General features: G+C 48.3%; 6 protein-coding genes across 6 annotated transcripts; 3 read left to right on the plus strand and 3 right to left on the minus strand.

Annotated features, from left to right (window-relative positions):
* Positions 1 to 440: 440 nt before the first annotated feature.
* Positions 441 to 2,282, minus strand: N7520_007424 (CAF1 family ribonuclease; the record flags this gene model as incomplete). The annotated part of the gene is made up of 5 exons (XM_057141358.1): positions 441 to 898; positions 949 to 1,582; positions 1,629 to 1,855; positions 1,903 to 1,995; positions 2,048 to 2,282. 5 exons carry the CDS (start codon positions 2,280 to 2,282, stop codon positions 441 to 443), a joined length of 1,647 nt encoding a protein of 548 aa, XP_056995364.1.
* Positions 2,283 to 3,021: 739 nt separating this feature from the next.
* On the plus strand, positions 3,022 to 4,392 carry pex26 (the record flags this gene model as incomplete). Its single annotated transcript, XM_057141359.1, has 2 exons — positions 3,022 to 3,443; positions 3,510 to 4,392. 2 exons carry the CDS (start codon positions 3,022 to 3,024, stop codon positions 4,390 to 4,392), a joined length of 1,305 nt encoding a protein of 434 aa, XP_056995365.1.
* A 958-nt stretch (positions 4,393 to 5,350) lies between these two features.
* Positions 5,351 to 6,891, minus strand: N7520_007426 (arylsulfotransferase family protein; the record flags this gene model as incomplete). Its single annotated transcript, XM_057141360.1, has 2 exons — positions 5,351 to 6,040; positions 6,094 to 6,891. The coding sequence occupies 2 exons, from the start codon at positions 6,889 to 6,891 to the stop codon at positions 5,351 to 5,353; spliced, it is 1,488 nt and encodes a 495-aa protein (XP_056995366.1).
* A 1,389-nt stretch (positions 6,892 to 8,280) lies between these two features.
* N7520_007427 (uncharacterized protein) lies at positions 8,281 to 9,562 on the minus strand (the record flags this gene model as incomplete). The annotated part of the gene is made up of 2 exons (XM_057141361.1): positions 8,281 to 8,764; positions 8,811 to 9,562. The coding sequence occupies 2 exons, from the start codon at positions 9,560 to 9,562 to the stop codon at positions 8,281 to 8,283; spliced, it is 1,236 nt and encodes a 411-aa protein (XP_056995367.1).
* Positions 9,563 to 11,233: 1,671 nt separating this feature from the next.
* N7520_007428 (putative succinate:fumarate antiporter (Acr1)) lies at positions 11,234 to 12,447 on the plus strand (the record flags this gene model as incomplete). The annotated part of the gene is made up of 5 exons (XM_057141362.1): positions 11,234 to 11,303; positions 11,358 to 11,405; positions 11,465 to 11,514; positions 11,566 to 11,761; positions 11,834 to 12,447. 5 exons carry the CDS (start codon positions 11,234 to 11,236, stop codon positions 12,445 to 12,447), a joined length of 978 nt encoding a protein of 325 aa, XP_056995368.1.
* A 367-nt stretch (positions 12,448 to 12,814) lies between these two features.
* N7520_007429 (twinfilin) lies at positions 12,815 to 14,085 on the plus strand (the record flags this gene model as incomplete). Its single annotated transcript, XM_057141363.1, has 4 exons — positions 12,815 to 12,833; positions 12,926 to 13,560; positions 13,662 to 13,913; positions 13,969 to 14,085. 4 exons carry the CDS (start codon positions 12,815 to 12,817, stop codon positions 14,083 to 14,085), a joined length of 1,023 nt encoding a protein of 340 aa, XP_056995369.1.
* Positions 14,086 to 14,215: the final 130 nt, after the last annotated feature.

A 14,215-nucleotide genomic window follows, 5' to 3' on the forward strand; every position in this document is an offset into this window, starting at 1 on the left:
GAGAATACCAGACAAGTACACAGACGTGACCCATACCATTGGTACATGCTGTTCGACCCTGATTACGTGTTCAGAGAAGTTCCCCCGGTCACGTTTGCGCTAGACCTAAAACAGACTAGCATAATCACACTGTTTAAAACCCGCGAAAACTCCAATCTGAACTTCTTTTCCCTCAAGCATCCATTACCTTATCGTCACTGTGTCTAGATCCCACGGCCAGTCGTCCATTTAGAGGTGCTTAGAACGATTTCGCGGCTGATTCGCTAGCGGTAGCTTCTTGAACACCAAGGTGTACCGTTAGATAGATGCGGCGAACACTTCTGCACTCATAATGCAAATAATTATAAAATTTCTCAAAATTCAATGTCCACTGCGAACGTTTGCTTATACCACCTCATATCAAATAACTTCCAGCAAACAAACCAAATCTGAACTTTGCTCTAGCTTAAATTCATAATCCGCTCCGTCGTGCCAAACACCCGTAGTTTGTTCCCGTAAACTCTCCAAAACTTGCTATCCAGGCGGGGTACCAACTGGCCACCTTGCACCTTTTTAGCAACTTCCTCCGATCCACTCTCATCCAGAGCAGATCGTCGTTTGGGTGGTGAGCTTTCATCATCACTGAACTCAATCAAATCGGCTTCTATAGCTGAGGTTCCAGCTTTGATTCCTTTCGCCTGTTCTTCCTTGAACTGCTGCTCCATTTGGCAGATCTGAGACGGCTCTTTGGCAACGCAGATCTTCATACCTTCCAGATCTGCCGATTTGCAATATTGAATTTGGCCCTTCTGAAGCTGGACTGACAGCTTCATGAAGATGATCGCCGATAGCATGCTGTCATAGCCGGCTTCATGACTGCTTTTTCGCACAGTATACTTCACTGCTTGGTCATCGATTACTTACGTTCATTAGTAGGGTCGTTAGTCTAAAGAACCACGCGGTACATACGGATAGTGGGTTTTGATACGTTTACCAACCTGCGGGCGACTTCATCCAGCGAGGAGGCTGGGTTGATAGAGCCCGCATCGTGAGTCGCAAGGTATTTCGTGTCAACCACATTAGGTAACACGCCATGGATCAGTTTCTGGAATTCCTCCACGTCATCTGGCAGAGGTCCAATAAACCCACTGTACAAGAAGGCGAGATCCATGAAGCAATTATGTCCGATCAAAACCGGCCGGTTCTCCTGGAGGCGTTTCCGAATAATTCTGGCAAGGTCTGCTGCTCCATAAGGCGAAGATCCATTTTTCATGACGAAGATACTAAAGGTTTCGTCGGGGAGCTCCGATAAGTCTCCTCCGACCAAGGCCTCAATGAGCCACCGAAATCCCACATGCCGGCGGATTGTAGTCTTCAATGCATTTGCCTTTGCTTTATTGGCGTCCTTATCCTTGACAGGGTCAGCGAAATCAATCTGCACGAACATAGGTCTACTTCTTGATTTGAGTTTTGGATATTCCGCAGTGACGAGCTGATGCACGAGCCGCTTTTCCATGTTATTTAGGATACGAGGGAGAGGCGTACCGGCCTTGGAGCGGGGGTAGACATGTGACGGGATGTTGAGATAATCGGCGCGTTTGTCCTGTGATAAATTAGATTTATCCAGTGTTTGAAGTTAGAAACCATACCTCACTCTGGGCCACCCACCAGTCGATCACTCGACGTGTGGCTCCAAGGAAATTGATTGTTTCTTTATCAGTTTCCTTTACTGTAATCTCGGAGATCGCGTTTGTGATACTCCATCGCTGGTGGGCAATGATCATGCATTGAATCTCTTCCTCCCGAGAGAGATATCGCACCCCGTATTTACACAATGACTCCATGCTGAATTGGTGCTTCATTAAGAATTCCATAGCTAGAGACAATTAGCATCGGTCTTTCAGCACTCGGGGATCGTCTTACACCAGCTCATAAAGGTCCAGTCTCGATTGACATCTAACGCCCGGTCGACGAATGGACTGAGGTTGATGTTGTAAGGCGCCATTGTGTAGGTTGCTGTCCGTATTAGCTAGGTGCCAACCCCCGATATACTTGATAGTGTACAGACCATTAGTTGTGTTCTCTCGGCATACAGTCAGACCAATCTGGAGAATCTGATATCTCTCTGCGGCGGCCTTGACTTCGAGGTAACGTTCCTGGAGCGATTGATCTTTGGAAAGCTTGCTGGTTGGAACAATTGCAATGCCGGAGAATTCCAAATCAATAGCCACAAAGCAGCTGCATGAGATCTGGTAGAGAATCCATGGCAAAAGAGCAGCAAAGTTCCCTCCCGTCACGTCCATCTTGAAGTGGGATCGTGGTTGTAGGCGTGGCGTTTCGTGGAGAGAGTGTGAAAGGTGGAAATATTTCAGACTGAAGAGATGTGAAAGAGATGATTGCTGCCTTTGTTCTCAATTCGTTTGCAGAAGATCTCGGAATGAATATGTATCTCAAGGAATGTTCCATCTGGCCCATCAAAGCTCAGTATTTATACCTTACACACTAAGGATTGAATAAGTTATGATACGAAGATTAATGAACACTCTATGTACAACTTGAGCATATTCAGGTCACAATGATGATTTACTTCGAATTCAACCCAAATAATAACATATTAAACCTCAGTTTTAATTCATCATCTTATCACTACTTCCCCGGGCTTGATAGAACGAAACAGCCTGAGCTTAGCGTTAAACTTCAAGGCCGAGAGTGGTGCTCCTGGAGTACGTGTCGTTGACTATACAACTGGACGGGAATCATCTGGTAGGGTCTCCTTTGATTATGGCTATCTTGTCCCAGATGCATATATTGACCTCTTGGCTAACTTGAAAATTAAAAACATCAATTGTCCTGATTTTGACCCTATATACATGTGTGTACACTGTATAGTCCCGTGACCAACCCCGGACTTGGATGAGCCGAGGGAAAACGAAAGCCGATCAACGCCATTCCCGTCACCAACTTGTCATCTCCATAGTCCCTTTCCTCTTTCCTTTTGCAATTGACTCTCAACATTTATGATCTCGCGCGATGACTGACAGCATGTCATCCCACACTCAACTCACCACTGCCACTTCCCCCACGAAGCTCTGCTCTCGCACCTACAAGACAGCTTCCCAGCTATTCCTCACACGACGTCTACCAGAGTCTCTTGCAAACCTCCAGCCCATTTTAACAGTCCCATCATCCCCTGAAGACTCGCAAATCAATGGCGACCACTCCACAGCTGTCGCGCCGATCGCCACCGCCTCCAGCACGTGGAGAATCAAGGTGTGGAACTTCTACATTACCCTCCTCAGCGCGATCGTAGAACTCGGCCCGGAAGAAGGCAAGAATCAATTTGGGCAAAAGGAATGGAAGGAAATGGCGACACAGGTCCGCGAGGGCGGGATCTGGGAGAATGTGGTACAGATCGGATACCGAGGTCGGGAGGGCTCCGTGGACGCCGAGGTAGTTTACGTTTTGTAAGTGGCGGTCTTGTTTTCCGCGGGGAGATCGAATGTCGCTAACGTTTGACAATCATTATCCAGGGCGACATTAATTCTGAATCACTCATCCTCGCAAGCACTCAACCAACAACGACTTGAAACATACCTGTCATCTTACGGACAGCCCAATCTAGACTTGGCGGACCGACTACAGAATGCCTCCGGTGACTTTCAACAGCAACGAATCTCCGCGGCGAGTGGGACAGATACACCGAAAGATTTGGCCGCTCGAGTACGAATTATTGAATTATTCACATTGCACGTCCTCCCCCGCAATGGGGAATGGGAATACGCACATGAGTTCATCAACTTGAGCGAGGTTCTGGATGAAGAACGCAAAGAAATATTCCTACAAACATTGGAGGGACTTAAGGAAGAAAAAGAGCGAGGGGAATTGCGCGCTGCAGAATTGCAGCGTGCTAAAGACGCCGAGCTTGAGCGACAACGGGACGACGAACGCCGAAGAGCTGAGGAGGAAGCTGCTACTGCTGCCCGCCAACAGCAACCGAATGGTCATAAGCGCAATACCAGCGAGGTGGATTATGGAATTGAAAAAGGTAGCCCGCGCAGTGGCTCCAAGGGCAAAGCATCCAGATCGGGAGACAAGTCGCCGAGTGGAAAAGCAACGCCACGTACAGCTCTATCATCTTCCAACTCCAAGAGTTCCAAGAAACCCGTCAAGGCTGAATCCCGGGCTAGCCATGCACGAGCGGTGGCTATGGGAATCCGCAATTTGTTCAAGAATTTTATCCAGAACGTTTCTGGGAACCCTATGTCATTAGCCCGCACATTACTCTTCCTGCTGGGTATCCTGATGGCGTTTAGCCGGCAAGATATACGTGAACGAGTCCGCAGGGTCACAGGATCTGCATGGCAGAAAGTGAAGGGTACAGTTGGAATGGGTGTGAAGGTCAGCTATATTTGAAGTTGCCGTGTCAACTGCATGATTATTCCTGTATATTTCTTTTGTTTTCGATCTGGATATCCTGCCTTGGTCATTGGTGATTGAATCTGATGCATAAACATTTCCTACTACGATTAGTCTATTCATGTATTATCTAGGTACTGTACCATTCACATGTGAGCTCAACATACCCACGAAATGATTATTCCGATACACTTGCATCCCTAATGTCTCGGATATACCAATGATCTTCTACCTCCCTTGACGTTCATTCCAGCTACGATCAAGAACATTAATAGACCGCTGAGCTACAAAACCATCAGCATCCACCCAGAAATCGAACTCGAACCAAGGTGTCAAACATACCAGAAGGAACAACATCCAAAGCCTTGATAGAGACATTGACTAGTTGACTCAGCATATAAACTGCTGCCTGAGCAACATCCTCCGAAACAAGCGGCCTACACAATTTGAACATTAGCTTGAAAAAACCAACCAAAGTACTCAAAAAACATACTCATATCCCTCAACAAAAAAATCAATTCATCCCCTTATCATGACCAACCCTCAGCGAATGGTAATTAGTCGCCACAACCCCCGGTCTCAAATCCAAAACCTTAATATTGTCCCAGCCAGCTCATTCCGCAATGCATTCATGAGCACCTCTTGCGCAGCGTTACTATTATAAATACTCGTATTGTCAGAATTAGCAGGGTTTTATTGTCTTTGATATCTCTAGATTGAATTATCAAGCAAAAAGGTCCAATTGACGTCACTAAACAGGCATGGATCCACTTTTCTACCCCATTGAGAAAGACTATTACAGTAAATACAGAGGTGGATGCTAAAGGTGTAGTCCTTGTGTTCTCATCAACTAAAAACGTATATTCAAACTGGTTGGTGGAAGAAATGTGCAAGAAATAAATATGAGATCGGGTGTCATCATGCTAACAACACGGACACCGACCAAGATGCACGTTTAAACGCTAATAGCATCTGAGAAGCGCAGAAGAGTACTACCCTGACGAGCAGCAACCTTAACAAAGGAGGTACCCAAGATACTAACAACAGCCTGCGTTTCAAACCCAGTGCGGTCAACAGTAGTAAGCAGTTTCGTCGCATTAGAGCTCTCAGAAGGAACAGAGTAAACAGCCCAGTTATCATACTCGGTAGCACCATTCCAGCTCATATAAACAGTAGCTGAGAGGAGAGAGGTCTCGGCGACAGCGACAGGGTTCCAGAAAGGTGTAGCAGTCCAGGGAAACTTGAAGGCACGGTAAGACTCGCCGTGGCCCAAGGGATCGAACTGGCCGGATAGGACAACATTGCCAGCACCATCGTATTCTTTGACCTTGGGAGTGGAGCCGTAGCCCATGAAGAGATTGGAGGTTGTGGCGGCGGCGCCCAGGAACTGGAAGCTACCTTGAGTCTGGGTGTAGACTGCGTCGTTGGGGTCGGATACGTTGTACATCAGGGTACCGGCCATGCTGGTCAAGTCGACTTCAAAAGCCATGCCGGTTGTTTCGCTTTGGGACTCGCCTTGGCCGTTGGCGTTGTTGAAGATGCTTAGAATGAGGGCCTCGTCGGTCTCATTGTATATGCGGGCGTGGTGTTGCCAGGAGAAGCGGATATCGTCGCCAGTGAAATCGCCCTCGTCATCATCGGCGCCCTTTTAGAATTAAATGTTAGTGATATGAAGGGACCCGGTTTTTGAAGACTTACGGAAAGTTGCCAGCGGACGGTACCGTCTTGGTTCAGGTAGAAGGCGGACCAGTAGAAACGCATGGAGATCAGGAAGCCCTCGTTGGTAGCTTCGACGGAGTTCATGTGGTAGCAATCCCAGGGTGTCTCTCGAGAGACACCGGACTGGACAGCCTGCTTGGATGCAGAGAGGGGAATGCCAGCCTGGTGCTCGAGAGCATCCCACTTGTAGAGGACCTCATTGGTAGGAATGTCAATCTCGTAGAACTGGCTGACGGTCATCCAGCCGTCGGTTGGGCCACCGGCAGAGCTGAGGTCGTACTCGGTGACGTTAATAGCCGAGACGATAATAGTGTTCCGAGGAGTGATGATATGCTCGTGAACATCGATGTAGGAGTCCCGGGCCTCACCGCTGGCGGTCTGGAAGTTCCCATTGAGGGTGATTGTGTAGATCTCGTTGTATGTTTCGTCGAGGATGTGAACAGTACCGTAGCCGTATCCACCGGCGATCTCGGGTACACCGGACCAGAAGGTGATGACATTCTTGCCGAACAGCTTTTGCATCTTGAAGTCCATGGTGATCTCCTCGGGGCCCTGGTAGACGAGTTCGCCATCATTGTCGTAGATTGTCACCGCGGTACCGGCCGTGTTGGAGTTACGGACTGGGATGAAAATCAGGCCCGGATCGACATCGCCAGTCTTGGTCAATTCCAGCTGAGGAGGCTGCCAGGGACCGGTTTTGTAGGTGTAGTTGGTCCAGGTCGCATCAGCGAGGGTGGACAGCAAAAGGGCCCCGCAAGCAGAGAAGGTAGGCCGCATTCTGGGCGGTATTAAGGAATAAATTATAGTAAATGAGTGTGGGCCTAGGGCTGAAGGCGAATATTTAAAGTGAATGACGAAAATTTAAGCTTAAAGATAATAAAAGGTAAAGAACGGTAAGAAGAGAATAGGGTCTAATGGGCTCTATAAAGGATCTATTGAGACCGCGTAGATTACATCGTCCATCCTTTCCTTAAAGAGTCAGCGAGAGCAATATGGAAAACAGACGGTCGTCCGATGGGCTCCGCTGTTAGAACAATCCAGATAGATTGAATGGAACCAGGCGGGATATGCCGGTGCTCGTCAGATGAGATCGACAAGAAATACCTGTCTGCAGGGTGAAGATGCTCCACGCGTTTTCAGAGTTTTGCGGTTTTCATGAGTCTAGTCTTTTACTTTGATTGGTCCAATTTCCCTGTCAGTGCTTGCCATTTTAGGGTTATGAGTCCATTGGGCCAAGTGATTGGACCTTCTGGAACATCGCTAGCTGAGGAATGACATTTAAGGAGCACAACCCAGCCCAATGTGACCTTGAGGGCACCAGATGTGGTTACGCTGGGAAATTGAGTCCCCACTGTAAATCTTCTAAAGCTCTTGGCGAACAGAAATGAAAATCTTAATTTCCAAAACTAAATCTCCGTACCTGACTCGTTCTTCAAGTGGAGCTGAAACAGGGACAGGAACAGGGTTAGATAACGATCGAGTTTTATTCAATAGAGCGTGCAGGTAAGCTCCGTGCATTCACCTTAAAGTCAAATAAATGTAAGATGTTTCATAAAATCCAGTTTCAATTCCCAAAGTATCAATCCATGTTGATTGTTGTTATTCAAAATTTCCAGGGTTTCGATAGTTTGTGGATCGAGAAACTTGGAGATTAAGTGATCTGCACTAGATAATCCCTAATTGGGATTCACACTCGCTCTGCGGCTGAATGGGAGAAAATGACCGAAACAAACTTGTATATCAGCCTCTCTATTACTTACAACGTGGACTTTGCCACTCAAAACCTATCATTCAACTTCCATTTCTTATTTCCAGTTCTTTACTTAGAATTTTGGAGGGCACTTGGATTACTTGACTAATATGGGAGGAAAGAGGGTAGGAAAGCAGGTAAGGCCATATGGTAGGAGATGTAATAGGAGACTGGATAGGATAGTGGGTAGATTAATGGTATATGAGGTATTTTAGAAACATTATTATTCTAGACGCCACGCCTCTTGCGCGAAGGAAAGCCTCTAGTAGGTAAATCCCCGATACACCCGTCTGAAAATATCCCTCGTTTGATGCGCTGTATCGTTCTTTTTCTTTTTGCTTTTGAGATTATCCCTCTTTCTGACATGAGGTCAAGGAAATGTATTTGAATTGCAGAGAACATATTTCATTCTCGGCTTAAGATTTTGAACTGAGCTCTAATGAAGGTAACGCCCTTTCTCCCGTGACCTCGGGCGAATCACCGCGTGCGATCTGCTCTCCATCTCGCTTTTCTATGTATGAGTGCCACTTGCGGAAAATTTGAACAAAGAAATGAGCCACACAGATCTGCTCAGTGGTATAGAGCAGCACGGGCACGGATGTTTGAGCCTTGAGGTATAGGTCTAATGGTGCCCACATGGCATACAGTAGCGGGATTCCGAGCGCCGTGCTTTTTGCTGGACCGCAGAAACAAGCTGCAATTGTCTCTTTTGGGGAAAGAGGCTGAAACACAGTTTTATACCACTTGTTTGAGGCAAAGATTTGAGGTGGTCGAGCACTGATGAAACAAACTCCAGTGAGGAAGATATAGAGGGCGATGTTGAACAATACGACAAAGACAATACTCTGTGTGTCCATTTCCTGAAGGGCCCCTGTGGCAAAACAGGATGAGAATGTCGTCCTATGTATCATTAGAGGTAGTCGTGAGGTCGCTCCGAATAACTTACCAAATCAGCAGCAACATGCAGACAGATGCCAACTTGGGTAGCTTTGTCTTCTGCAACACCCAGGCTACACGATCAGGCCACGTCCATCGCACCAATTGTCCCACAAACAAAGGCAGCAACACGCTCAACCCCAGTTGCTGAAAGACATTTCTGTACATGCTGCTCATATCTCCACCGCCATACCTCCATACATCGAATTCAGGAGTCTTAGGAATCAAAGCCACAGTCCAAGCAGCAGTAAAAAACGGAGCAAGAACATTAGCGATTAGAACTTCCACTAGCGCAGCAGCATCATCGCCACCCGCAGATCGAGTCATGACCACATTCGAGGCGATCGTTGTCGGGATACACGCCACAAAGATATATCCTGCCAGCACAGATCGATCGATCTTCCCTGTCGGATCCCCAGCCAAAATGGCATAAACAACCGCCAAGACCACGGCGGGGATGAACAAGAAGGAAATCACCTGGACGGTGAGATGCAGTCTCCAGTTCATGAACTGCAAAAAGAGTTTCCGGCGATCGATACTCAGTCCTGAAATCAAGAAAATGATCGCGATCACTCCGTACATGACACTATACTGCGACCGAATGATTCCGCCATGCTTCGCAACATTGGGAAAACAGTAGGCTAGTGCACAGGCGACTCCCATCCCGATAAGAAGCCACTGGTGCAGGATGAACTTCAATATTCTCATTGTGATGACCTGCCACCGCGGGCGCGTTTGCCCTTCCTCAACGAACTCCGCCATTATCACTCTGTCCTGGAATGGCAACGTGGATCGTGACGCAAGTCAATCAGGCTGTTTCTATGAAGTAGCTGTCATTTGTATTAGGCTCTCACAGGGAGAGAGGGTTGAAGAGAATGAAATTGATGCGAGAGCACGTTCGGATTTGCTCCGATCAGCATCGGAATTTCATAACGGCGAATCCTTACGCCGTGTACTGATTCGATCACATATCTGTGGAATAACAGGCTAATAAACCTTTATCAGATGCAATCAGATAAACATACAACCCATGCACATCCATGTGGTCTCGATCACCATATAGACCTGATACATGCCAAGCTTTCTGTGGTCCCGACTCAAAGCGCCGATAATCGGTTACCCGAACACCCCAAGTCCGACCATGACACGCCGACTCATCACGGGATTACATGTGAAGTTGACTAGGCTCATGCAGCATGATGCAATACATCTACATCTTGAACTTCGCCCAATTCAATAATTTGTGCCTGATGGGAAGGGTTTTGTTTCAATGTTCAGCTCCATCAATAACCGATGCTTTCCATGTATCCGTAAATGTGGGTAAAACGTTCTACCGCCACTTGCCGATGACGTGCGCAACGATGATATTCATCGACAACGCGACACGCAGAACTGACTGTGATTCAATATTTCAGCTTAATATCAAGAGTTCCAAGAGTGACAAATGGTCTTCTGACTCAGAGCTCGCAAATGACCTTGGCTTTGTGCTTCTGCAGATGAACCTCGGCTGCGGGGAGCCTCTTGGCTGACCCCGAATTCTTCCGGGGAGAACAAGAGCGGAACAGAGTGCGGGACTGAGAGCCACACCAAAAGAAAAAGGGGGGGGGATCAGTTCCCAGGTTCCCGGAGTAATTCACGTCTCTCCCCGGGACTGGTATAGCATTGATGAGTTTATGGTTTTGTGGTTAGTCCAGGCAAAAAGAGCAAAGAGATAAAGTATAGTTGTTGAATTATATGCAGTCATAAGCAAACTAGGTTTTTTATATTTAACATTTTAAACTATGACGACAATTAAAGCCTTGACACATGTAAAGTCAGATCATTGGGGATCCGGGGGGATCTTTGACCTGTGACCTTATAACCGCAGCAATAGGAACCGTGGGGGAGTCGAAAGTCATCCGTCCTTGTTCCCGAAGGCCTCGGGATAATGGGATTGTCGGAATGACGCTTCATTTAATAAGATTACGAAGTCACCATCAAATCTTCAAATCTTGAACGAAACTTTCTCTCCCTCTCTTTCAATTTCCTTTGTCGCAACTTTGGAAGTCTCGATCTCAAGTGCTCTCCTGGCGGCAAAGAACTATATAACGACTTCCGTTCGTCCAGCTTCCCCGTCATAGCTATCTATTTCTCCACAAAGTTTCAGTGCCGCCACCCTATCCGAAACATTTATCCTCGGGTCTTTTTCCATTTGAAAAAAAAAAAAAAAAAAGGAACTCCTATAACTTAAACCCATTGTTTTCACCAAATCATTTTCTTTGCGTCATCGGACCAAAATCGGCTTCTCGAACCCCGGGATTGTATACTTCCGACTCCCTCCGCATTTCGCTTTTACCCCCGACTTTCGGGCAAACCCTTAACTTCCGATCAATTAGCTTTTGATAATATCGTCGCGATTTCTGTTTGATCCTTTGCACATATACCAAGAAAATCATGTCGTCCACGAACGCACAAGCAGGCAGTGGCCGGAAGAAGGCCACCTCTCCCGCCGTCAACTTGATTGGTAAATTGAACAACTGTCGCGAGATCTGGAACTTGATGCTGACTCGTTGAATAGCCGGTGGTGGTGCTGGTATGATGGAGGCTCTCGTGTGCCACCCTCTTGGTATGCGATCAATTGCTCCGCGAATTGAAGACCCAATGGCTAACATTTTCTTTGTTTAGACACAATCAAGGTCCGCATGCAGCTTTCGCGGAGAGCTCGCGCTCCTGGTGTACGTTCATTCGTTTCCGAACCTCGAAATACCGTCGCTAATTGAGCATAGACCAAGCCTCGCGGTTTCGCCGCCACCGGTGCCGAGATTGTGCGCAAGGAGACCGCTATGGGTCTGTACAAGGGTCTGGGTGCCGTGCTGGGTGGTATCATCCCCAAGATGGCCATTCGGTTCACCTCGTTCCAGGCATACAAGGACATGCTCGCCGACAAGGACGGCAATGTCACCAGCAAGGCCACTTTCCTCGGTAAGAACTCCAATTGCAGTGTTGACAATGTCGACTTCCGAATATCCTGCTAATATTTCATCAATTGAATAGCTGGTCTTCTCGCCGGTGTCACTGAAGCTGTCGCCATTGTCAACCCCATGGAGGTGATCAAGATTCGCCTGCAAGCCCAACATCACAGTCTTGCCGATCCCCTAGATACTCCCAAGTACCGCAGCGCCCCTCACGCCCTCTTCACCGTCGTCAAGGAGGAGGGTTTCAGCACCCTGTACCGTGGTGTCTCTCTCACAGCCCTGCGCCAGGGAACCAACCAAGCCGCCAACTTCACCGCGTACACTGAGCTCAAGGCCCAGCTGCAGAAGTGGCAGCCCGATTTAGCTAACGGCCAGCTGCCTTCTTACCAGACCACCTTGATCGGTCTCATCTCCGGTGCCGTCGGTCCCTTCTCCAACGCCCCTATCGATACCATCAAGACACGTCTCCAAAAGACCCGTGCTGAGCCGGGCCAGGGCGCTGTTACCCGTATCATGATTATTGCGAAGGATATGTTCAAGCAGGAGGGTGCTGCGGCTTTCTACAAGGGTATTACCCCTCGTGTGATGCGTGTTGCTCCTGGTCAGGCTGTGACCTTCACCGTGTACGAGTTCCTGAAGACCAAGCTGGAGTCATCGAACTGGCCTATCGTTGGAGTTCAGTATGAGGAGTAAAGTATAAAAAAGGTGTAAAGAAGTAGCCCGGAGGGTTTCTCTTTTTTGGAAGGCATGTGATACCATACTGCGCATGGTGGGCGTTGCGTTTCTGCTTGGAGATCACCGACCACCGGCTGGTTGGAAAGGTTTTCTGTATATATGTTTTTTTTTTGTTTTAATTGTGTATACCACATGGTTCTGGATTTCAAACAGATTAATCTGTAACTGTAAACTGTAGGATTTTCTGCCAGTCGTAAATATTGGCAGATGCCATACAATCCCTTTGTCCCCCTCCAATTCACCGCTTCACCGCTTCCCCGCTCCCGCTCCATAAACAACCCCCCGATCTCAGACCAACAACAACAGCCAAACCCACACAGACATCATGCAGTCAGGAATCTCCGGTAAGTCAAGCACTGCAAATAAATCCCTAGCTCCAAAAAAAACCCATTGAATTATTCAACCCTCTCACAGTCCAAATCTAACCATGAAGCAGTCTCGACGGAGCTCCAAGATGCCTTCACCCGCTTCAGCTCCGACGCATCCCTCTTCTGCCTCCCAGTAACAATTACAGGCGAAAACTTGACCCCATTGACCGCAATCGCCTTCTCAGGATCATCATCCGACCCAGAAGACTTCTTCACCAGTCTCCCCAAGCTGTCCAGCGTCCTCCAGCCCAGGACACCAATCTACCTTCTACTCCGACGCCCGACAGCTTCATCCTCGACTCTCGTCGCACTGACGTACATCCCTTCCAATGCACCTGTCCGTCCAAAGATGCTTTTCGCCTCAACTCGCTCGACGCTGGTTCGCGAGCTAGGAACCGAGAAGTTTCCGTCGACTGTCTTTGCTACCGAGGAAGAGGAGATTCTGGGTCGGGATGCGTGGCGGGAGCGGGATGGAGAGTTGGGTGGTGTGAGTCGGGAGGATATGATGGGCGAGAAGGAGCGGGAACTTGAGGCTGTTCGGAGGGCTGAGGCTGAGGCCCGGAGTGGGACGCCGCATCGGGATATTGGGATTGGAGGTACCTTTGGTCCTGGCACAGGGTCCGGTATGAGAGTCTCTATGGCTGTCGATGAGGAGGCTAAGACGGCTGTGAGGGAGCTTCAGGATGGTGGGCTTGTGCAGTTGGTATGGATTCCTCTCCTTGGTGCTCTATGGTATATGGTGTACATGAATCTGTATGCAGGGAATGGACATGGATTTGGTGCTAATATCTGGCTTCTGTACAGACGGTTGATGGGCCCTCAGAAAGCATTAAACTCGTCAGTGCCCAGTCCGGTGTCGATGCGGGTTCGGTCGCCACCCATATCTCCTCGTCTTCACCCCGCTATTCCTTCTATCACTACCCCGGATCGGATGTCGTGGTGTTCGTCTACACCTGTCCCACTGCATCATCGATCAAAGAGCGCATGTTGCACGCCAGCTCGCGTAGGACTGCAATCACGTTGGCCGAGAATGAGGGTCTGAAGATCTTGAAGAAGGTATGAATCGGAAAGCTGTCGAGTCACCGCAGTCGTACTAACGATGTTGCAATAGATCGAGGCTTCATCGCCAGATGAAATCACGGCAGAGCGTTTGCAGGAGGAGGTAGATCCGCCGAAAGACCAGGGCAGTTCACGAGGATTTGCCCGTCCCCGTCGCCCCGGCCGGTGAATGATGAGGCCGATAGCTCCCTAGTCTAGCATGTAGATAAATAACAGGCGTTCGATTCCGCGCAGTAGATCAAATCAAGCGAGATTGCCCATCATCTGAAAAGACGTCCATGTCATTAAAAAATTGCTCC

The sequence above is a fragment of the Penicillium odoratum genome (genome assembly GCF_028828045.1).
Source record: "Penicillium odoratum strain IBT 22623 chromosome Unknown utg000005l_segment0_segment0, whole genome shotgun sequence".
Classification (NCBI taxonomy): Eukaryota; Fungi; Ascomycota; class Eurotiomycetes; order Eurotiales; family Aspergillaceae; genus Penicillium; species Penicillium odoratum.